Source organism: Myxine glutinosa, chromosome 1 (assembly GCF_964187855.1).
Source record: "Myxine glutinosa chromosome 1, kmMyxGlut1.1, whole genome shotgun sequence".
Classification (NCBI taxonomy): domain Eukaryota; kingdom Metazoa; phylum Chordata; class Myxini; order Myxiniformes; family Myxinidae; genus Myxine; species Myxine glutinosa.
In genome coordinates this window covers 81,301,110-81,327,086 of record NC_136261.1, presented here as the reverse complement: position 1 = coordinate 81,327,086, position 25,977 = coordinate 81,301,110, and the positions used below count along the sequence as shown (strand labels likewise).

The window sequence follows — 25,977 nt, the reverse complement described above, 5'->3', positions numbered from 1 at the left end:
CTCTCACATTGTGAAACAAGATTCTGTGGGCTTTCATCCGCTCCGGGCACTGAGCGCCATGAGGTCGAGCCTCGCGCACGGTCGACAAGCCAACTCGGATCGCACTGGGACTGCCAACTCAAACCGTGAACTGCGAACCAAACTGGTGAACTGCTCGCAACTGACAGGGCCGGGATCTCTGTCTGAACCGCTTGCCACCTGCTCTGGCTGGGAAAACGCTTCTCCACCCCTCCACTCGGGCAACTCTCTCACTCACTGCCAAGTCTCCCAGCTCTCCTCACCCTCTCGAACCAACTGCGAAAATGGCGTTCGGCGCTCGCTAATATCTCCTGGCCGGTGACGTCAGCCTTGGTGCGCTACCGACCAATCAGTGTCTTCCACCGACTCGTTGGCTTGCTCAGACCCATTCCTACCGCGCCACCCCAACACTCGTTCTCTGTTCCTTGGTCATAGCGCGTGGCAGTCGATTAGGTTAGGCCCGTCGGAGGTGTAACTGGCGGCGGCGCCCATCGGCGGTGTCGTGGCCTGGTTTCCTTTTGCCGGTTCTTTTCCAGAGTCTCGTCAGGGAAGGGAATTTATTTAATGTTGCACAAAGGAGATCCTAACTACGTGTCTAAGTGGTGTGCAGTTCCATATGGGACAAAGGTTTGGCTGACCAGGTGAGACACACAGGGCACTACTCTTTAATCCCTAACTCTACTTGACACACGAACCTCCTGGTAGGTTCACAAGTATACATCTTACCTGACAAAATGCCTAAACACACAGAACTTATTACAGTTTCAAATTCCCTATCGCGACAGTCGGACACCTACCTACACAGATCTATCTGGCTCTACATATCACTATCCCACCAGACATAAACAGTATGTATGCCTTCATGTATTGGCTTTGTGCCAAGTATGACCGAAATTGGTCCGTACATCTCCGATATGGTTGTGGATGGATGGACGGATGGACAACACCTAATCCATAAGCCACATTCTAATGCGCTGCCTTCCCTTTTCCTCCCCTCGTGCTTACCTCCTCTCAAACCCTATCCCCTCCTCTCTATCCACATACAACTTTGGGCAATGTTCGTGCCTTTTATTTATTTAATTACAACTAAAATGTGAAAGCTCTAGAATCCTTTAATCTGTGCCGAATTTCAAATTTTAAACTGTAGAAATAAGCTTAGCAGCACATCCGACTGCTAAAAGTGTTAATTTTCTTAAAATAATAACGTCTCAGAACATCTCCAGGTGGTGCTTGGTATGACTGGGCATATCTTGAGCGCCATTTCAGCAACGCAATTACATAAAGAGCACAAATGAAAAAAAAAAAGACAGCACTTACTTCAATCTTACGCTCTCCAACCGACGCAGGGAAACAGTCCAATCCCATCTCGCATTACCTGTTGGTGGGCAAATAATCCAACGCTTTGCGAATACTCGGTAATTTCTTAAAATTTTCAAATTTCACGCCAGGTTTCGACAGTTATTTAGTCCACCAGCTCTTTTCCTCAAACCTGAATACAGATTTTGTTTATATACATTAATTAATGTAAGAGTATATTGTGGTTTCAAGACCAGGTATGTTTGAATAGGCCGAAATAAATTGGTGGCCAAGACCCCTGTGAGGTGAAGTTAGGCTGACCAAGCATAAGCCTTTCATGAAGGTAATCCATTAATTATCTTCAAAAGGGGTGTTTAAATTTACCTAAATACCCAGTTTTCATTCGTGCACTCCCTTGGAGTTCCCTTGGTATGCATGCATAGTTTCAGGTTGCTCGGTTTCATTTTTTGGGAGTAATAGAGGAGACACACTGACTGACAATTATGATTGTAGATAATCACTTTACCATCTCCAAGACCAACACACCTTCATACACCCTATACCATTCCCACTACGAACACACAACTTTGGATTATTTGTTTATTGAAATACGCTTTACCATCTCCACTGTGGACATACCACCTTGAATTTTATTTATTATCTTTTAATCACCACAACCAACACACCAACTTTTATGTACCTTCTACCATTCTACCAATCACCATAACATTAATTATTTTATGTACACTTTACATAAAATCTATTCACTACACACACACACACACACACACACACACACACACACACACACACACACACACACACACACACACACACACACACACACACACACACACACACACACACACACACACACACACACACACGACCCATTATCACCGTGTTGGCCTAATGGTTAGAGCGGCGGGCTTGGGATCCTATGGTCTTGAGTTTGAATCCTGTTGAATTAACGCCAAGTGGGGTTGACTCAGCCTGTCAACCTTCCGTGGTCAGCAAAATGAGTACCAGATAACTGGTTATAGAGAGGCATTGCATCAGTGGCAGACGCGCCCACAGAAAAATGATGCAACCAGCAGCGTGTGGCCGCACATGAACTACCCACCACCTTGACTCATTTATTCACTTTACCATCACTGCTACCTACATACCACCTTTATTATTATTTTTATTTTTTTGGGGGATACAAACTTTACCATCTCCACCACCAACACCACTTTTGATTTATTTATCCATATATTTACATTCACTTTACCGTCTCAACTACCTACATATTTATTTGGTTATATGTAAAATATACACGTCCCATTTTTATGTTGCAGTTGGAGGCTGTCCTTGATGAGGACTTGCATCCTTGTTTTATCTATCTATAATTCCAGTAATCTCTGTGTGTGTGTGTGTGTGTGTGTGTGTGTGTGTGTGTGTGTGTGTGTGTGTGTGTGTGTGTGTGTGTGTGTGTGTGTGTGTGTGTGTGTGTCTGTGTGTGTGTGTGTGTGTGTATGCGACCGCTGTTTCTCGACAACTACCGGTCCGATATACTTGAAACTTGCCAGGTATATTGCTGGGGACCCGAGGATGTGCCTTTTCAAGGTTTCATATTAATCGGACAAGTAGTTACCGAGCTATGGCGATTTCTTTACCAAACTCCGCAAGCCGTTCGCTTTGGACCAAACCATTGCATGTAAATAGAGGGGGGGGATTGTCACCGTACTCGCAAGCCGTTCGCTTTGGACCAAACCATTTCATGTAAATAGAGGGGGGGGATTGTCACCGTACTCGCAAGCCGTTCGCTTTGGACCAAACCATTTCATGTAAATAGAGGGGGGGGATTGTCACCGTACTCGCAAGCCGTTCGCTTTGGACCAAACCATTTCATGTAAATAGAGGGGGGGGGATATAATTTTAGATATATATATAGTACGGGCATGCCCTAGTTTTATAGTAATACTAGCAGGGGTACCTGGTGTTTCCCGGTCTATTTTTAGTGGGGGCCTAAAACACTTCCTCAAACCCACTAAGGAATGGTGTCCCTACACACTTCCCCACACCCACGATAGAGTGATTTAAAAAAAAAATTTTGGCTAAAAAATTGCTTTGCCTAAAATGCTCATCGGCACTCACTAATGAACATCTGAAAGTTTAACGAAGATCCGTTCAGCCATCTGAGAAAAATGGTGACCACAGATAGAGACGTACCGATTTATATATTTATATATTTATATATTTATATATTTATATATTTATATACTTATATACTTATATACTTATATATTTATATATTTATATATAAATGGGATGTAATATCTTGTGTGTTTATCTATCTATAATTCCAGTAATCTCTGTGTGTGTGTGTGTGTGTGTGTGTGTGTGTGTGTGTGTGTGTGTGTGTGTGTGTGTGTGTGTGTGTGTGTGTGTGTGTGTGTGTGTGTGTGTATGCGACCGCTGTTTCTCGACAACTACCGGTCCGATATACTTGAAACTTGCCAGGTATATTGCTGGGGACCCGAGGATGTGCCTTTTCAAGGTTTCATATTAATCGGACAAGTAGTTACCGAGCTATGGCGATTTCTTTACCAAACTCCGCAAGCCGTTCGCTTTGGACCAAACCATTGCATGTAAATAGAGGGGGGGGGGGGATTGTCACCGTACTCGCAAGCCGTTCGCTTTGGACCAAACCATTTCATGTAAATAGAGGGGGGGGATTGTCACCGTACTCGCAAGCCGTTCGCTTTGGACCAAACCATTTCATGTAAATAGAGGGGGGGGGGGATTGTCACCGTACTCGCAAGCCGTTCGCTTTGGACCAAACCATTTCATGTAAATAGAGGGGGGGGATATAATTTTAGATATATATATAGTACGGGCATGCTCTAGTTTTATAGTAATACTAGCAGGGGTACCTGGTGTTTCCCGGTCTATTTTTAGTGGGGGCCTAAAACACTTCCTCAAACCCACTAAGGAATGGTGTCCCTACACACTTCCCCACACCCACGATAGAGTGATTTTAAAAAAAAATTTTGGCTAAAAAATTGCTTTGCCTAAAATGCTCATCGGCACTCACTAATGAACATCTGAAAGTTTAACGAAGATCCGTTCAGCCATCTGAGAAAAATGGTGACCACAGATAGAGACGTACCGACAGACAAACGGCTCTTATAGTACATTAGCAGATAAGCTGGTTCCACAGGGCTATTGGAAATGAATTAGTTTGCAATAGAGTGTGGAATATCTCTGGAGTTTTACAGGAATATCCTTTGAAAGCATAATGGCAGGGGCCATGGAAATTCCTCGGGGTCTTTTGGGTATTCTGGGTCTAATAGGTATTTTGGGTCTTTGGGATTCTCTGTGTCTTTGGAGTCTCTTAGATCCCCCAGATCTTTTGGGTCTTCAGGGTACTTTGGTTGTTTGGGGTCTTCAGGGTCTTAAAAGGTTTAATAAGGGGCCTCAGCAGTCTAAAGGGTCGAAAGGTACATTCCAATAGTATGTAATTGATAGACTTGCTTAATTAATAGACAGGATGCAAGCAACGTTCAAACACCACATAATTAATAGACATATAGTCACGTAGCTAAATGGACGGACGGCTTCACCAACTGTGTTTTTTGGTTTTATATGTTTCGCTGTATAGATAGATATTGACAGAGTGACTGAATATTATTATTTATTTATTTTTCTTTACTTCCTGTATATGTGCAAACCAATGACTGAGCATATACACGACATGTGCAACAAAAATGACTAAAACTCGAGGTTGCATCAATAACAATAGTTTTAAACCTCATCATGCACTGTCTGGACCCAAGAGCTCTTAAATAAAGTATCATTCAGCATTGTATGTGTTGTAGTTGTGACGTTTACCCCGATCAGACGCAATCAGGCTGTATATTTATATATTTATATATTTATATATTTATATATTTATATATTTACATATTTATATATTTATATACTTATATACTTATATATTTATATATTTATATATAAATGGGATGTAATATCTTGTGTGTTTATAATAATTAAATTTTACCACCAGAGATTAATTGAATATCTCTAATAGATTTTAAAAGGATTTCTCCAATTACATTTTGATATCGGTGTTCAGAAATTGTCCATGCACGTTCAAAGTATTTTCCTAATGTGGTCTGCATGTTCAAAAATAAACAGTTGCAATAAGTGAATTGCAGTTAATAGGTCCTCAGCATTGTCAAAACACTGACTTGTATCTCCTTTGGGTTCTTGAGAGCAGCACGAGTCTCAATTGGGCTGTAAAAATACCACTGTCACACTGGGGTACCTAAATCGTCACAGGAAAATGTGCTGATTTGTCCAGTTTATTTACTTGAGGCTTTGAACTTGATATACAACGCAAGGCCGAATAAATTGAAATGCATGTTTGTTTGATTTTTGCATCAATGATTTAAATGCAGGTGACATGTTCCGGTGTATATGTTATGCATCAATTTCGAAACTGTCAGTATTGATATGCCAGGTGTCGTATAGCTGCTAATCCCTGCAAAGAACTAGTGGTCTGCGTTGACAGCACATGGCGATTTTAAAACATTGTTAAAGCTATCTGCCATAAAGATGAAAAAAAAATGCTGACATTTCAGGCCTTGCCCTTCGTCGGAGCTTTTGCTCCAATGAAGGGCAAGGATTTTTTGCTCCAAAGAAGGGCAATACCCGAAACGTTGGCGCTGTGATATTTTACGGTGGATAACTTTAACTATTTTATTCCCGTGTTTTTATAGATGAGCTCATCAGGATTTGACCTCATGCCAACTTTAAAATGTGTGAGGTGGTGTGCTGCGTGCAGTGAGGGAATGGTGCTCCCTGTGTCTCCTTGCTGTGCAGTATAGGACGAGGCGAGTGTTGGCTGAATCCGCGGGTGAGGTTGAATTGAACTTCACTGTGACACCAACAGCGAGCAACTTCTTCACGACAACGCCATTGTACTCGATCAATACTGTAAGGCATTTTGCAACTCGCATAATTGAATTGTTCATGCAATGTTTGTATGGAGCCATGTTCTCGTCATTTTCATTTGCTATGCAGTTTATTTGGTGGTACTTTTGCTCCTTGACCTCATTATGCTGCTGCTCAAAAATAAATTGTTACCATCGCCAGAGGAGAGGGTATTGCATTTGAGTCCGTTTGTCTGTATGTTTGTTTGTTTGTCCGCACAGAATAAATATGATATTCTCTGCAACCGTTGGTCTGATTGACAGGAAATTTTCACCATATGTGCTTCTTGGATAAAACCGAAAACATTTGCACCTCTATATCTCCAAAAGTGCTGAATAGAAAAAATTGAGACATGGCTCATTGTAAAGAAGTCTCCATGGGGAATGAAATATGTTAATGATGATGTCATAGGTGACTATTTTGACGTCATAATTCGATAAGTGCAAAACTTCATCCGATCAAGATGAAATTTATGGAGTATCATCTATGGATAAATTGGAGGAAAAAATAATGTCACCGGTCACGTGGTTCGGCCGCCATATTTGTTTTAACACAAAACCCTTAAAGACCACTAAAAAACGCCCTGGTGAGGGCCTGCAATCTCTGATTGCTCTTTCTTGTTTATTTTGTGGTTGGTTGAGCATTGTGCAGTCGTTTTTTTACATGCTTTCACACAATCGTTGTATTGATGTGTTGTATTTCTTGCATGAGTGCCTTAACTTTTGATTCCCTTTGCAAGTTGTAAGATTGTTACATTTGAGAGATATGAATTACATTTGCCGTTTTCGTTCCTGTTTGCTTCAGACCATTTTGAATGTGTACTATCTGAAAGGCGAGTACGTGTCTGGCATCAATGTCTTGGGTCTCATCGTCTTTTGCCTCGTGCTGGGTTGCGTCATCCGTCGCATGGGTGACAAGGGTGTCGTGCTGGCTGCCTTCTTTGATGCCCTTAATGAAGCCACAATGCGTATGGTGGCTATTGTCATGTGGTAAGCCTCCACAGTTTAAACTAGAACCTACAATGGGGTTCAGGGGACAGTTGGAGTTGCATCATTGTGGCCAGATTGTTTGAGACTATAATCAAACAAATATTAGACTTATTTTGACTGCTTAATGCTTTGAAGGTTTACTGACCAACAGCTCGGTTAGTTGACCAACATATTGGGGCATGTGAAAAGTTCTGCGATTGGGTTAGAATCTCCGTTGATTTGGGTAGAGGTGAGACTGTAACGTTCCGTGACAATTTGATATTACATCATGCATACCCGAGATGATGCATATAGCTAGAAATTCCTGATTCTGGGGAAGGTGCTGTTATGTTTGGGCATGTCATCATCATCATCATGGTGGTCCTTTGTTGCCGAAGGTGACCGCTCACATATAACATGCTAACAACACTGGGACATGAAATTGTTGAAACTAAGAGCTGCTGTTTAGAAAAAATATATATAGCAAGCTGTCTAATTTGGTTATAGGGATATCGAAAAAGACCAGACAACTTGTGGCCTGCAGTTTTAGGCAGGAATTTAATTCAAGGTGCTGGCAAAAGTTGACCAACTCTTCATGAAAGATGCCCTGGAGTATTTAACGTCCACCAATTAATAGCACTGGCAGACAGATTCACCCACTTAACGTCCGTCCTGTGGACAGTGCTGACATTGGTACATCACCTTGCATGGGAAACACCAGGATTGCAGTTTATAACAGACAATATTTTAACCCAGGCTAGACATGGCAGAGGCGATCCTGCCAGCTATTCTGGGCATGTACACACATCCTAATATATCAAATAAGGCAATTCCCAATGTATGTATGTATGTGTATATGCTTGTACATCTGAAAAATCATAGAAAAAAAAACAAAAAACACAGGCTCGTCTGATCTCCACCAAATTTTACATGCATGTCCAGGGTTTAAAAAAAATCCTGACTTTCCAATGGGAAGACGACTTGCCAATGCTCCTGAAGGGAGTGGGTGTTTCTTGTGCTAAAAAGAGCAAAAACCACTTAAATGGCAAAGATAAAACTGTTCATCGACTTGTTGATCCGAGGAGCATGCTTATAGAATCTCCAATTGCTGGAGGGAGATGTTAAACAATTTTTCTATTTTTGTTTCGGATATCAGGAAATGATTTGTTTCTTCACAACATACAATGTTTGAAGTTTGTTCTTTGCATTGAATAATGAAGATCATGGCTGAATGTACTTGTGTTGTGGCTATTGAATTTACTATAGTAAATTTACTATAGTAAATTCAATTTACTTGAATTTACTTTAAGTGAATGACTTGTGTTCTGCAACTTTATTGTCCGACCTCACTGGGCTAAATCTTTACTGTGTCTGCACACGATAACTTCAGGTTCCTTTGAAGGAATACATAAAAACAATTACCATTTGGAGACTGGAAAATTATTGAAGGGGAAGGAAGAAGATCGTGCATCTGGCTATCAATAGATGAAAAAAACAAAACAAGAAGAAGACTTTGTAAAAGGACATTGTGACATGTTTGATTTCCACAAGCACAGAATGTTGTACTGTTGTAGTCTTGCAATTTTGATGAAGGGAGCATGATTCATATTTCATCTGCTTTGCTCGAAGCACCAGGATATCAGCTTTTAGTGTAACCCAATTCCCTGGGGAATTGAACTGTGGACATCCATTAACATGTTGTATTTGAACCTTGGCACCAAGCAACCACGAGTTCAGATGGGAACATTAACAGGTCAACTCGGTTTTCTTCTGCCCTGGCCTTTCCTTTGCTTCTCTCGTTCGTTGTAATCTCCATTAAAAATATTTACAGGAGCGAGGCTCATGTAAGAGCAAAGTAGAACTGACAGTGGACAAATGTCAAGGGAATGAATGAATGGGAAAAGAGGAGAGAGGGAGGAGGGTTGGAAGCAAACTAGCAAGTAAAATAGTTAATGGGAGTAATAAAGATCATGGATCAGAATTGGGGATGACAAGAGACGGATGACTATGCACTGCTTGCTTGAAGTCCTGCAGGGAAGAATTGCAGAGAACAGCTTCCAGAGGGTGGTTTCATAGATGGAGAAGCAAGGAATAAAAGAGTTGGGGTGTGCAGTCAGCCTGTATTTTAGAATTTTAACCAGGATGGGATTCCTGGAAGAACTTGTGCATCCTTGAGTTGCTGGGGAAGTTTGGAGTTGCTGGGAGAAAGCAGAGGGAGCAATGTTGAATAGACAGAAAATAGAGTTCATAGACCAAGGTCTGTTGCTGTCACATCAACTAGTTGTGATGTGACTGATACAGACATTGTACTTAAGCCTCATCATGGGAGATTCCAATAATATTGAGAACTTTAGATTTCACAGATTCCAGGAGTGAGGGGTGTAATTTTGGGGCATCAGTCCATTGCAGAGATCAGTACCCGTTGAACTATGGCTTGGGCCTTAGACTGTGAGTAGCTCTGATTTCTCCAAGGAAAGACTTGGGTCGATGCCGTTTGTGTGTGTGTGTGTGTGTGTGTGTGTGTGTGTGTGTGTGTGTGTGTGTGTGTGTGTGTTCACAAGCCAGGGTGGGCGTGCACATGTGTGTCAGTGCACACATGTTTGTGTTTTCGTCTGTATGTTTTTGTACGCATGTATACGTGTTGGTGCCCGCACGCCTGTCTTTGTGAGTGCAATAATGTGTTTGTTTGTACGTGCCTACTTATGCATATTTGCTGGTACGTATGCGTGTGGTGGGATGCTGGTATGTATGCGATTTTTTTTCTTCTTTTTTGGGGGGGTTTTTTGTAACATCTCTTCCAGGAGTTATAAAAACTAAAGTGATAAGAGTGATAAATACCGTTTACCTTCTAATTTAATTTTATTTCCCTTCACCCATTTTACAAAAGAACCAAGGGTGTGCCCTGTCACTAGTGGTCGTTGATACATTTTCCAATTATAGCCTTGTTGGAGCATTCATTCATTCTGACCTTGAAAAGCAGAATTGCGTTAAAAACGCCTTTTCTGACTTTCCTTTAACTTTTAAATAGTGGGGTTTTTTTTCTCGTGATGCTTTATTTCTAATAGTTTTCTGCTGATGTGCAGGTACATGCCAATTGGAATATATTTCCTCATTGCTGGAAAAATCTTGGAGGTGAAAGACTGGGAAATCTTCCGACAGCTGGGACTGTACATGGCAACTGTGCTGTGTGGGTGCGTGAATCTTCCTTTAAATGTTCATTTTCAATGACCTTGAGTGTACCCGTTTCTTTTTCTTTTTTTATTGAGAAAGTGTGTGTAGATATTATACATTTAACCTCAGGATCGTTTCATGAACTGAGATGTTCACAATTTGTGAATAGGTTCAACCAGAAAATTGGGCAACACAGGCGGAGACCATCAAAGCCTGCTCTACTGTTGTCAAATTGCGGATGCTTGTCCATGCTCTATCCTTAAATGCTGAGCATCAATGGAGGAAGCAGAACATACCGTTTTTAAAGTCTGTTTTGACATGGCCAGGATTATAACCACTGACCAGTGACCTCCCAGACATGAAGAAAATGGGTGCAACGTACCACACCAAGTCAAGATAAATTAATAACTGGATGGTATTCTAAGAATATTTACCCTGCGCAGTCAACTTGGTACAAACCTCTTTTGTTTTTGAACCTTCTGGTTTTTTGTTTTCTTTTATCCAATTTGGCCGCCAGACCACGTGAGCGATTCATAAATTTATATTCTTTAATATAATTGTTGCACAGATCACACTCAATAAATTTCAAACTGATCAGACAAAGCATTGTCCCTGTCAAATTATAACGTCATAATTACGACACCAATGACATCATCACTAACACGTCTTATTCCCCATGGGGAGTACTTGACAATGAGCCCCGAATCATTTTTTTTTTTCCATTGAGCAGTATTGGAGATTTAGAGGTGTAACGTTTTTCCAAGATGGCGCCTGTACCACGTGGCATTGACGTCATAATTATCATTTAAATATTCTACAGGAGGGGGCACTCCTATGGTGAATTTTTTTTGTCAATCAGACCAAGAATTGCAGAGAAAAAACAATTCATACTGATCGAATCGAGCGTTGTACCTGTTGAATTATGATGTCATAAATAAGGTACCGGTGACATTATAATTAATGTATCTTATTCCCCATGGGGAGTTCTTTACAATGAGCCATGTTTCAATTTTTTCCATGGAGCGGTTTGGGAGATGCAGAAGTGTTACGTTTTGCAAAGATGGCGTCCGTACCAAGTGACCTGTGACATAATAATTATTTTAAAAAATTGAACACGCGGAGGCGCTCCTATGGTAAAATTCCGTGTCCATCGGACCAACTGTTGCCGAGAAAATTAATTTTTAAAATGCAGACACGTACGCACACCACACGTATGCAACCGAATGCCGAAGCCTGCTTTTCACTTCGCGAGCCGCAGGGTAATGACCCCTTTTCGAAGCAAATTTGCATATGAAGAATATTCCTTTTGTTTGTGGACACATTTCAGATGAAATGGTGCTACTTCTATTGGCAATCCATGATGAGGCCAGAAGATCGATTTTGATGATGGGAAAATTTAATTATTACCCTCGCCAGAGAAGAGGGTATTGCATTTGAGTCCGTTTGTTTGTTTGTTACTTGCCGGAAAAGATTCCGGCAAGTATGTTGATCGGTTGGTTTGTCTGTCTGTCTGTCTGTCTGTTTGTGCGCAGCACTACGTCTACACCGTGGAATCGCCAAACTTTACACACATTTGTCTTGCCCTGGAATAGACTGTGCCCAATTTTTAACTCTCGGCCCAAGGCCTCCATTATGGTCATAATTCCATAATTCTACAAGTACAAAACTTCATCCAATCAAGATGCAATTTCTTGAGCGTCATGTCGGCATAAACTGGTGGAGAAAAAAAATAATGATGACGTCATCGGTCATGTGGTTCGGCCGCCATCTTGGAAAAACCTTACAACTTTGCACCTCTATATCTCCGAAAGTGCTGAACAGAAAAAATTGAGACATGGCTCATTATAAAGAACTCTACATGGGCAATAAAATATGTTAATGATGATGTCATAGGTGCCTCCTGTTATTACGTCATAATTCGACAAGTACAAAACTTCATCTGATCAAGATGAAATTTCTTTAGCATAATCTAGGAATAAATTAGTTTAGAAAACAAATAATGACGTCATTGGTGACGTTGTTCGGCCGCCATCTTGGAAAAACCGAAAAACTTTGCACCTCTATATTTCCGAAAGTGCTGAATAGAAAAAATTGAGACATGGCTCATTGTAAAGAACTCTCCATGGGGAATAAAATATTTTATTGATGTCGTCATAGGTGCCTCCATTATGACGTCATAATTCGACAAGTACAAAACTTCATCCGATCAAGATGAAATTTCTTGAGCATAATCTAGGAATAAATTATTTTAGAAAACAAATAATGAGAACGTCATCGGTCACGTGGTTTGGCCGCCATATTTGTCCAAACTGGCCGATAAAAAAGTACATTCCGGCAAGTCCTCTGTCTCTGACCGATTTTTCGTTTGTTTGTTTGTCTGTGAACAAGATATCTCAAAAAGTTGTGGATGGATTCAAACGAAATTTGACAGAGGTAGTGTATGTGGCAAGAACGAAATGATTAGATTTTGCTGAAGATCTGATTTGGATCCAGCTACTAGAATTTTAAAAGTAATTCTTCACCATTGAGTGATGGGGCTAAAACCTATACATAACACAATATCTCAAAGTTATGGGTGGATTTGGACGAAATTGTGGACAAGTTGGTTCGGTGACAAGAACAAGCCGCTTCGATTTTGGTTCAGGTCCGAATCCAGATCCGGCCTATCATTGGGATACAAAACATAAACTGTTCAGCCTTGTGGAGGTATTTACTCTACCAAGTGCCGTTCTAGTTTTTCAAGCATAAATTTAAATTAATTACAAAAACAAATGAATGCTTTGGCAGGAGAAAATAATGGCATGTACTGATGAGAAATCCTACAATCGATGGTGGCAAATGCGTATTGAATAAATAAATGAATCTGAACCACTAGTTGTATCCTCACTGCGCTGCAGCTCTTCTGATGATGCAATACCCTTGCACATGAGGATAGGAATTTTGAATTTTGCCAGGGTTCCGACGCACAATGGCCTTCTCTTGCCAAATAAACTGGGATCTTTAACATCCACCAGCAAATGCTAATCGATGGGATGCATGATTTGATGCCCCCATTTGAGGGTCAATGCGCTCATTGATGCAATGCCCTTAGGATGACTGTTTACAGTCTGTTTGATAGCGGAGCTTGAACTCATCGGTCTCGACGGTGTCTACACTACTTCTGAGATGTCCTTCTGAGATTCTAAAGATCCGTTAACACTGCCAGGCAATTCATAGGGTTTCTTGGCTTTATTTTTGTTTTAGTGTAGGCACAAGTTGTTAAAGGTGGGCGCGATTCGGAAAATTTTAAGTCCGCTTACCGCTTATCCGCTCCGCCAGCCCGTGTAGTCCGATTCGCTTATCCGCTTCAGCGGCCGAAAATCTTAGGCCGCTTACCGCTTATCCGCTTATCCGCTTCAATTCGATTTTTTAAAAGCGCTTCGACGTTTTTAAAGCGCTTTTTGACGTTTCTAAAGGGAATTTAATGTGTTTTAAGCCTAAATAGCCATTTCTAACTACTACAAAGACAAACAAAGCTTTTAAGATCAAAAATATACATTTTTATTTAAATAAAATTTATTCAAAATTTATTGAAATAAAGTTTTCCACTCGACTCTACTCTACTCTACAGTTAATTTAAATATAATTTTAATATATGCAAGTTACATTAAAGAAAAATCAATTTGCCCGTCCTTTCTTTGACAAGAGAGTCTACTAGTCAACAGACTAGCAGTCTGTTGACTAGTCCTCGTCTTCCTCCTCCACCTCGTGGGCCTTCTTGAGGAATTGTCTGTGTCCATTGTCACGTTGATCTCAGCCGACTCGATTGAGTCCAGCGACATCCTGCTCTCGCTGCGCGCGAGCTGAGGGGCCAGGGCGCAGATCTCCTGACTGTCCTCCACGTCCCCCATCATGTTGACCGCCGGGTTGTGGATGTCGCTGTGCTGGGACTGCTGGTTTGCGTCGCTCGTGTGCCTGTCCCTGGCACTGCCGCTGGGCTGGAGAGTCAGAAATCTCTCCATCTTGACGTTATTGCCGCTCTAGCGTCCAATAAAATATTCAGTTTTCACTTATTATTCACTTAAATAAATATTCACAATTCTAGAGTAACGGCTCAGGCTAACAGCTGATTTGGCGAATCGCGATGCGCTTTAATTTTTCAGTAGTCCGCTTACGCTTATCCGCTTCGGTTTCCGGGGGTTGTTCCGATTCGCTTATCCGCTTCGAAAACGTTAGTCCGCTGCAGCGGATAAGCGGATAAGCGGACTTTCGAAGCGGACCGCCCACCTTTGCAAGTTGTATAAATTCACACTTAATTTTTTAACACACTTGTATGATCAAATCGAGATTTATATTTGGGTCTCTGCCATGTCGTCCTCGGTTGTGAAATTGCAAATTAACCTAAACTGATATAGATTATTTGTTCCAGCCTTGCTGTGCACAGCCTTATCGTTCTGCCCTTTATCTTCTTCGTTGTGACGCGCAAGAACCCCTTTACTTTCGTGGCTGGTTTGACTCATGCCCTGACAACTGCCCTCCTCATTTCCTCAAGGTATGTGAAATATATTCCACCCAGATGCTTGTATGCTGTAGCCTGTGTCGCTCATGATGGTTAATCACACAAATGGTGTTGTTTCCTTTCCTTGTAATTGAACCATGCCTTATCCTCTTGAGTATTTGACCCTCAATGTCAACTAGATTTTGGAAATGAACAAGCTAATGTGTGTTCCCAGTCTTTTTATATACAAGAGCAAGGCTCATAGTGTAAGGGAAAATTTACATTGGGTAGTGGAGCAACAATTGGGCACAACTGGAATGGAATAATGAACAGGAGACGGAAAGAGAGATGGAATGAGAGAGAATGAACGAATGAGAATGAACGAATGAGAACACAACACACTGAAATCAGTAAATAAGAGGAGTTGGGAAGAGTTAATGAGGGTATTAAAGATCATGGGGGTGACACAAGGTGGTGATGCACTGCCAGCTTGAAGCCCTGGAGGAAAAAGAGCCAGCATGGCTGCTGGAAGGTGGTTACAGATTTATTTTTTTTAAAGCCAGGAATAAAGGAATTGAGGTGTGCAGTCAGTCTGGATTTAGGAAGCTTAGCCAGGAGGGGGTTGCTGGAATAACGTGTGCAATCCTCCTGGAGTTTCTCAGGAGAATCAGAAGACAGAGCCGAGGGAGCAATGGTGGTGAATAGACGGGAGGAAAGGGAGACCACCAAACCTGCCTGCGATGTGAGAGCAACAGGCCTTGTGATTCAGCCTCATAACGGGAAATTACAATAATTTTGAGAGCTTTAGATTCCACATAATCCAGGAGGTAGATATGCTGGAGTACCAGCCTATAGCTGAACGCAGTACAATACTCAAATGACCTATGGACACAGGCCTTTTAGACTTGGTAGCTCCGTTTTTTTCTATTTTTCCAAGGAAATGTGTAGCAGATTCTTGTTTCTGAAATTCTTTCTAAAAAAACATCTCAACAAAGTCTCATAAAATTATGAATATACTGCCTTTTGTACTCATCAAATTATAAATGTACAGTTTTATCAGAATCTTATTTTTATTTTGGATTTTTACTACTCAAGTTTGAGGCAGATTACCTCATTGCGTTATTTTTGCGACTGTGTGATAGCGATAGGATAATTCTCCTGAGATCAATTTGGCTTGCAGATCAGCTTCGAATCGAAATAATATTGTTACCTGCAGCTTGATCAGCATGTGCAACCTCTATATAAGGATGCCAGTCAATTGACCTTGCCACATACTTGAATCAACAACAGTATACAGAGTTCATATGTCTGGCACAAGCTGTTGATTTTCAAAAAGTTGAAAAGTTGAAAGTGGGGATTAGATGGGTATTTTGATAATTATTGCAAAAACTTTGTGCTGATTTCAGTTCTGCCACGCTGCCCGTCACGTTCAAGTGCTTGGAGGAGAACAACGGCATAGACAAACGGGTCACTCGCTTCATGCTTCCAGTTGGTGCCACAATCAATATGGATGGAACCGCATTGTACGAAGCCGTTGCTGCCATCTTTATCGCACAGGTCAACAATTACAACCTCAACCTCGGACAAATTGTCACCATCAGGTAATTGAGGTGGTATAAATATGGAGCTTTTTCTTTTTTTTAAGGCATTCTGTACTTGTTGCATCTCCCCCAGATGAACGGATCAGCTGTCTTGACTTGCTCGGCCTAGGTAAGCGGCAATAATCTTCAGTGATAACGAAGCCGCTTGCATGAGTCTTTACTCCTGAATGATGAATCCCATTGCCTGTTTGATTTTTCTCGCCATCAGATTTTATGTGGATAATATATGGATTGTCTATTACATATCTTGGGGCCTCGTGCAGGCTGATTGGTAATGGAACGCACCCCTTCTCGACATGTTGATCTTCTCAAATGACCAGATTTTAGTCTTTTTTTCAAGTTTAAATACAACCAGCCTTTTCACTTTTCCTTCTTCATTGTCTGCAGCAGTTTCATCAAATCCTCTTTACTTTCTGACAACAGAGTGGTATCATCAGCATACCATAGATTGCTGCTGCATCGTCCTCCAATCCCGACTCCATACAACTTATAATTTTCATCAAAATTATTATAACCATAAATTAATTGGTCAATTCCATCCGAAGATAATGGCAAAATGGTAATAATATTAACAGGGGAGCTGGGAGGATGGCCTAGAACTATGCACACTTTCCTCTAGCCTGGGCTGAATCCCGACCCAGCTGTCATTCCGGTGTTTCGCAAGCAGGGCAATTCATCAATGTGTGTGCCATCCCTCAGATGGAGCGGCGTTAAACTGGCGTCAAATCTGTTTGCTTTAGTTGGTGGATGTTAAAGATCCCCGGTGTCCTTTTACGAAGTGTCGATGAGCTATCACCGGCACCATGGACAAATTCAAACTCAAACCAACAAGGAATGGACAACAGCGGTACGACCATGCCCCGATACATAATGTTACCTGCAGCAATGTTCTGCATACAAAATAAGAAGAAACGCGATTGCTGCATTCATGAAATGTTGTAATTTCAGCAATCCATCTTGCCTGTGTTGATAGCTTGCCTTGGTTTACAAATCTCCTTGGTTACCACAGTGCCTGTGTCTCATCAGCAGGAATATGTGGACAAACTTAAGTGACACAAGGAGATACACTCAGCTGAAAATGTTACTACAAAAAAGATTGATCGACAAATAAGCAGGGGAAATTGGGCGCAGGAGGAAGTAATTTGGCTCATCATGCCTGTGCCATATCTACATTCCAGCACTGCCATTTACTCAAGGTCGTGCTTATGACAACTAACCTCGAGCAGGAATTTTGGCCTCGGTGCCAGCACACAATGGAGTACTCTTTTCAAACCGAATCACGGGATCTTTAGCCAGCTTTAGGTTTTTTGGGGGGGTTTTTGGGGGGGGGGGGGTGGGGAGGGTTTGTGGCTTAACTTCTCCGATCAAACAGCAGGCTCTGTGATGCTTACGTGAACTTACAATGCACCATAAGAATAGATCGAGTTGAATGTAACCTCGTCAAATCCTTCATCAAATGAATAATCGATCTGTTCTTTGAAAGGCCGAGGCTCACAGAAGAGCTGAAAAGCTTTCGCTCCACTCCAATATTTATCTCGTATTCTCAATATTTATATAATAGTGAAATATCACAACATTGGGAAGAAACTTGGAGGAGACGTCATAACTTTCATGTTGTTGACAGCCAGCGGCAGCTAAGCATGTGATTAGGGCAGGTTTAACATAATATTTTGAGTAAAGTTTGTACTCGTTTTTTTGTTTGTTTTGTTTTTTATTGGCATCCTTCATTTCCCACAGTGTGACGGCCACTGCAGCTAGTGTTGGTGCAGCTGGTGTACCTCAAGCTGGCTTGGTCACCATGGTTATTGTCCTCACTGCAGTTGGATTGCCTTCCGATGATGTCACCCTCATAATTGCTGTGGATTGGCTGCTGTGAGAAATACATTTGCATTTACCTTAATTTTAAAATGTCCTGCATGCTTGAATTTTCGATCTTACACCCAACTACTTTAGTTTCATATTGAGGAATCAGAGCCTGTAGATGGTTCTCTCGATGCTTTTGAAAACTTGTTTAATTATTTTGAATTTTTCATTGAAACTATATTTTATCTCATTTCTCTTCAGTGACCGCTTTCGCACAGCAGTGAACGTAATGGGAGACTCTATAGGTGCTGGTGTTGTGGCAAAACTTGCTCGGCATGAGCTAGACAAGGAATTGACACCCTCACCTACACCTAAGATGTCCAATCCTTATGCTGCATCCCTGTCGAGGCCTTCAGCGATCAGATCAGATATTTTGGCGATGGGGGTGGTTGCTGGTGGTGAAGGTTGCGCCGAAGGTGAAGACACAAAGTCACTGGAGTCACCGAGCAACATGGAGTTCTGCAATGGAGCGTTCATCTCGGACCCACGTGATCGTGCCACCCTGCCCGAACAGATGTCCCACCTATAATCTTCACATCTCCTCAAAGCTGAAGGAAACCCAAATCTGGGTCTTGTAAGAGGGTAGAGTTGGATGCACGGAACCAAGACTGGGCTCAGAATTGTGTGGTGATCGCATGCCTTTGGTCAGAAAACGTTTGCTCTGAGAAAGCCATCCGTAACCAAGCAAACACAAATGGAATTTGGTGATTCGTGGCACAAGCACTTTTTAATGAGCGTTATTTAAACAACTTTCAAAGAAAGATGGAGCTGAAAGCATGGTGATTGGCTGTGAATGTGGAGGATACCAAGTAAGGTTGTGACAAATTAAGGAGATTGCAGGACTCTTCTTTTAATCCACGCTTCAATGGAATTATTTTAATCAATTCCCAATCATTGTTTATTTATTAACTCGTTCATAATGAATTCTTATTCAAACCTTGTCCCATCAATAGGGGACGGGTGAGATTTTTCACCAAATTTCTATAGTTGAGAAGCATGTTGATCACAAAGCCAAATCTTGCTAACCCCTGAACAATGGCTCTTCCAGGATTGATAAAAATTGATTAACACAGCAAAAAACCCAACCTGCATATTGGTTCCCGAACAGCTCTTGCACATGTAAAATAAATTGCAAACTGTATGTGATCATTTGTTTGAACTTCATTTTTTGCAAATCTATCCATTTCCCCATTTCTTCACCTGTCCGCAGATCCCTCAAAGACGGATGGATGGTCCTGCATTTACGATACAATTTTGCTTAAATTTGTCATTTCCAATAACCAGCTACTTTATTTTCCATGCGGTGTTTGCCATTGATGTAAATATGTATAAAGAACGCGTTGTGTTTAAAACAAGTTGTTTCGGTTAGATCCTCCATGCCGGTTACTAATTCACCCTGGAATCGAATTTATTGAAACACCAGCATGCAATATTCATGAGTGAGTTCATTTTTTAGATAAATATTCATAAACATTGCATTTTCAACTTATGATGACAAAACATCTTTAGATGTATAGGATTTTATATATGAAAGGCCAAATAGATATTTTTACTTATTTCTTGTTTTTGGCCATTTATTTATTGTTTTCCACTGATTAATTGCCATTTAAGCTTTCCATGTTAAGGTTTCCCTTGTATCTGCAGAATATACTGTTTACTTAAAGAAAACATCAAGGTTAACATACATTATATAATATGAATAGATGGGCATGCAAACAAAGCAACTTTCCAATGCCAACCATTCTGGCCTCTTGTGATCAACTCATTTCAGGATTCTGATCCGAGAATAAAGTTTGAACCATTGTTGCTTTGTGTACAAATGTACCACTTAATCAATTTTCTACTTGGTAAAGCCTTGTTCGCTCACAGTCTATTCAGTCAAAATCTCAACCATTGATTCTGACCTCATAGGATATTATGTCTTGTCCATGCCAGGGATGGGGAGTGCCAAAGTGATCAACAAATGCATCATCAGTTCGTTTTACAATGAGGAATTCCTCTGATAAAGCATAACCTTTTCCACATTTATGGAAGTCAACAGCACAATAGGAAAAGCAGAGATTGTCTGCCATGTAATTACAACAGGTTATCTACAATTTACTGGAATATAATAGTTGGTAGGAAAAGTTAAACGATGGATTTGATCAACTGAAAGCAAATGCGTTAACTTTAGAAGTCAGTGAGTTATAGCTTGGAGCGTTGGTTGACGTTCTTATTGACTCAGTTGATGTGTGGATCATCTACTTTACAGATCATATCAAGTTTAAAGTGAAACAAAAGGAGTTTTAACAACAGTGTGACTAGATATGATCATCCATGTTCACATTTGACTTTTGCAATTTCTTTTTTTGTAACTTTTGGCCGAGTAATTCTTTTTGAAACGACCTTCTTGCCTTTGTGGGTATGATTGGCTGTGAATCACGTGACTTAAATGGCACAATCAATCAAGGACAAGAGAAAGGCAAGATATGGCTGTCTTCATGGAAATTCTTGGGAAAGTTCACTGAACTTGCTCTGATGAGAAATTTCTTCATACTTCATACAAAGTGAAAACTTTAAATCATCGGATGTGATCGTGAATGATCACATCGAATTTGCCTTTCGTTTCACTTTATGCAAAAGTAATGCAAAGAAGAAGCTGTAGACGTTTTGCTTCCAACTTTTGCACTTTCATTGCTGCTGAGGAGCTTTCTCTAACCCTTGCCAAAATGTATATCGACGTCATGGCTGGTGTTTGTCATATATGATTCAATGTAATCTAGAGATGCTTCACATGTTGCACCACAGTTGTTTCAATAAGCAACAGTGTATTACTGTATTGTACAAATGCAATAAAATTTAAAATGAGTAAGGATTTTGTTGTTGAACGCAAGGCCGGTTTCAGGGTAAATGTGAGTACAGGATGGCTGGTGTATTTCAAAAAGGTGAATAAAATCAAGTGTGTTAAAGAATATAGAAAAGAAATCAAGACCTATAGAAACCAAACGTTTTGGAAGAGATGACTGTTGGAGGTGGTTGGCTGTATGTGTGCAGCCTGTGGCTGCTGGATGCATCAATTTTGGGGGCATGGCTGTGCTGCTGATGCAATGACCCCCCCCCCCCCCCCCACATTTTCCACAACCCCATAACCAGTCATCTGGTACTCAATTTGCTGACCTCAGGCTGTCAACTCACCTTGTGTTAATATCAACGACATGATATACTTTACGTCTCCTCTGTCAACTCAAATCCTCTTGATTAAACCTTACTAACAATTTTTATTCCACATATGATTAAAATTTTCGTGGTCCTTCATTGTGAGTAACACTCGACCCAAACAAAACCAATGGAAATCTGACGCAACAAACCCGGGCAATGTATAATCACCAGAGGCCAACAGGCCTGATGTCTTCGGCCGACCAGAAAACCAAGATGGCGGCTATATTACATCTGGGTGCCATGGTGGGTGGAGTCAAGCAACCAATGTGGGTGGGGTCCAGCAGCTGTCTGACCAATGGGGGCACATTTCAAAAATAGACTCCCCGTCCCCCCAACAAGAACAACAACAACCATGCGGAGCCCTTGTAGACCTGCTACAAAATGGTATAACAGCAGGGGCAGATTGGGCCATCTGAAGAGCTGTTGGCCTGGTTGAAAATGATCCAAGTGTGGTATTGTGAGATAGTTAACGTACATAGCACTGTTCACTTACCTGAATATTAATGAATAAATAGCTTTGAACTGAAAGATCTGCAGTCACATGTTCATTTGCTTGTTCCCCAGCATACATTACTAGAGATGAAGATTGGATGGCTACCTTTATCTTACACCACCTGTTGCCTTCATATAAAGTACGGGTGAGCCTCCGATACCTTTTACTTCTTGGTTTTGTATGTTCAAAAACTTCATACTTGCAGTAAATGATGAACTTTCTGATGCAAGGAATTGCTTATACACCGCTTAGGAGCTGAAGGGCAGCATTTATTCTCCCTTTCGATGAGGACATAGACTCTGCTTCTTTTACTGCATTAGCAGTCTTTTTCATGCGAAAAGTGAACGTTGTTGCCAAATGAAATAAGTTTTGTCAGTGAGCACAAATACCAGTGGAATCGACTGCTCAGTAAGTTGTGGTTTTACCTGAGCTTGGCTTTGCTTGCCAGTCTATTATGGCATGAGACTTGCAAGCTTATTGAAAAACTAGAGTTTTAACCTCACGTATACGAAGGTTTTCTTTTGAAACTGGAGCTTACACTACCTGAAGCGGAGCCCTTGTAATAGTGGGACAAATTGAATCTGTATGGCAGAAGCTGGAAGCTAAACCAATTACATGCGGCACTTCAATAGGTGTTCAGGCTGTACATGCAACACCAGCACATCCAAAAGGGAAGTGATACAGATGTGACACCAGACTGAGCAACACTGAATAAACCAGCACAATCAAAATCTTCACAGACTCGACAGGCACAGCACATGTTAGTTTTGTGAATATGCAATGCTCTTAGCCAATTACTCCAACTACTCTGCAAAGTACAACAACTGCACGCAATGTAGCAAACTAGACTTTTGGTGAAAGTATTTCTCATTAAAGAGCCCAAATGGCAAGTGTATGGAGTTACTTCCCTCGTGTGACTTTTATGGATAGACACCTCTGAACAAACCAGAGAGGACCTGTTTTGTGATGCCCTTCTTTACATTTGGAGGACAGGCATGCCAAACGAAACTACTGGTGGACACACGTTCACCCATTTCAATACTCTGAGGTTACTTACCTGGAGCATTTCAGAATCACACCTCTTAGATAATGTAGATTACATTTGGTGGCACTTGCAAAATCCAATGCCTGTGCTGTTATGTACAGGTGACATGCAACCATTTTTCTTTGCCTACTGACTTCTTCCTTGTATCTTCTGAAACTCCTATACTTTGCATGGGCCTCTCCACTTCTCTCAAGCTGGATATCTTCAACGGATGCTCCCGCATCAGTGCTAAGCATTTTGGTTCATCAAATACCAGTCTGCCAGATATCTGAATCCAACTCCATTGAAACCCTAAGCTATGCAAAGACATCTGTACATAAAGTGAGGACCAGGCCTGACCTGATGCCAATTCAACAGAAGCTTTACTGCTTATCCTTTGATGTCTGCAATGCTGTCTCACAAGATTTGATAAAACAGGAAAACGGAGGCATCGTTGAAAAAAATAGACTCTTCTGAAAGGTGAAACCCAATCATCATTATGCACATAAAAACAGGACGGATAACTAGAAAGGAACTCGGTAGAGAGCATACCTCCGCCAGGTTGAACAGCTTATGTTTTGTATCCCACTGATAGGCCGGATCTGGATTCGGACCTGAACCAAAATCGAATCGGCTTGTTATTGTCACCTAACAAACTCTTCCACCTAGTTTAGTGATGTCATCCATAACTTTTTAAAATATCATGTTATATATCGCTTTTCACCCGATCCCTCAATGGTGAAGTTACTTTAAACTTAAATAATTATCGTATCCAAATCTTCACCAAAATCGAATCGATTAGTCCTTGTCACGCACACATATCCACCAAGCTTCGTCCAAATCCGTCCACAACTTTTTGAGATATCGTGCTATGTAATGGTTTTAGCCCTATCACTCAATAATGAAGAATCGCTTAAAAATTCTACTAACCGGATCCGGATCTGGATATTCACCAAAGTTGAACCAATTCTTCCTTGTCGCACATCCAACCTTTCCACTAAGTTTCGTCCAAATCCATCCACAACTTTTTGAGATATCCTGCTATGTATCGTTTTTGGCCATATCACTCAATGTTGAAGAATCACTTTAAAAAATTCTCAGTTCCGGATCAGGATCTTCACCAAAATCTGTTCATTAAATCTAATCTAATCTAATGAAATCTAATCTAATCACATACGTTACCTCTCTGCCAAATTTCGTCCGAATCCGTTCAACCATTTCAGATATGTTGTTCACAAACAGACAAACAAGAAGACGTCATGCGGAGCACGATACTTGCAAAATCCGCCCCCCACCCCAAAGAAAAAAAATTCCATTGATGCAGCAAATTATCCATTTCATCAAGATTAAAATTGACAATCTTGATCAAAGCTCGGGTCAAGAGGAAGAAAAGTGACGATTTTTCAAATGAAAAATGATGATTTTGTAAGGTTGACCTTGAGTTGACCTTTGACCTTTTGACCTCAAATAGTTACTTTCCCTATTTAATGACAATGTGCAAATGCTGTTCAATTTTCATGTCAATCGGATGAAAATTGAGGATTTTTAAAACTTGGCCTATGTTGACCTTTTGGCCTATGTTGACCTCAAAAATAGTTGTTGGTTGAATTCAGTGACCATATATGTAAATCCTCTTAGAATTAAGGCAATCAAATGAAAATTGGTGATTTTAGAAATTCGGCCTATGTTGACATTTTGGCCTATGTTCACCTAAAATATAATTTGTGGTTGAATTCAGTGACCAGATATGCAAGTCCTCTTCAAATTTCAAGTCAATTGGATGAAAATTGAGGATTTTAGAAATTTGACCTATGTTGACCTTTTGGCCTATGTTGACCTCAAAAATACTTGGTGGTTGAATTCAGTGACCAGATATGCAAGTTCTCTTCAAATTTCAAGTCGATTGGATGAAAATTGAGGATTTTAGATATTTGGCCTATGTTGACCTTTTGGCCTATGTTAACCTCAAAAATACTTGGTGGTTGAATTCAGTGACCAGATATGCAAGTTCTCTTCAAATTTCAAGTCAATTGGATGAAAATTGAGGATTTTAGATATTTGGCCTATGTTGACCTTTTGGCCTATGTTGACCTCAAAAATACTTGGTGGTTGAATTCAGTGACCAGATATGCAAGTTCTCTTCAAATTTCAAGTCAATCGGATGAAAATTTAGGATTTTGGAAATTTGGCCTATGTTGAAATTTTGGCCTAGGTTGACCTCAAATATACTTGGTGGTTGAATTCAGTGACCAGATATGCAAGTCCTCTTCAAATTTCAAGTCAATTGAATGAAAATTGAGGATTTTAGAAATTTGGCAAAGTTGGTGACCTTTGGCCTATTTTGACCTTTTGACCCAAAAAAACAATAGGCTTCTCAATTGGGACGACCTATACAATTTGGTGAAGTTTCGTGACGATCGGTTTAGAATTGTGACCTGTAGGCCGGTGAAAGACAAACCAGACAGACAGTCAGAACCACAAATGCAACCGACAAATATACTTGAAAAATCTTCGATTTTGCAAGTAACAAGCAGACAGGGGTGAAAAAATAACCTCCACCCACCTTCGGTCGTGGAGGTAACAATGTGTGTGGATTTGCGCGAGACCGATAAGTTGATTGTAATAGACAGTGATCGCCTCCCACACATTGAGGAGGTCTTCCCTGAACTTCGCTGTCTCCACTCCCAGTCCATTCCAGCGAAATATGTCACAGCTTTTAGTTGGACAGGAGGGTGTCCATTGGTACCTAGATTACATCATCGTCAATGGTTCCTTTCCTGAGAAACATGAGGAATGCCGTCAACCTGTTTTGCGTAGTATTGATCAAGCGGGATAAAAACTGAATGAATAGAAATGCCACTTCAGGAAGACTGAACTTTCTTTTCTGG

General features: G+C 40.9%; 1 protein-coding gene across 1 annotated transcript in view; it reads left to right on the top strand.

Annotated features, from left to right (window-relative positions):
• Positions 1 to 21,225, top strand: part of LOC137425576 (excitatory amino acid transporter 3) — a 68,792-nt gene extending 47,567 nt beyond the window's left edge. Inside the window, 7 exon segments of the mRNA XM_068114146.2 lie at positions 6,184 to 6,297; positions 7,099 to 7,283; positions 10,346 to 10,453; positions 14,842 to 14,964; positions 16,317 to 16,511; positions 18,249 to 18,383; positions 18,576 to 21,225. Coding sequence (XP_067970247.2) covers positions 6,184 to 6,297; positions 7,099 to 7,283; positions 10,346 to 10,453; positions 14,842 to 14,964; positions 16,317 to 16,511; positions 18,249 to 18,383; positions 18,576 to 18,903 — 1,188 coding nt within the window. The 3' untranslated portion in view covers positions 18,904 to 21,225.
• Positions 21,226 to 25,977: the final 4,752 nt, after the last annotated feature.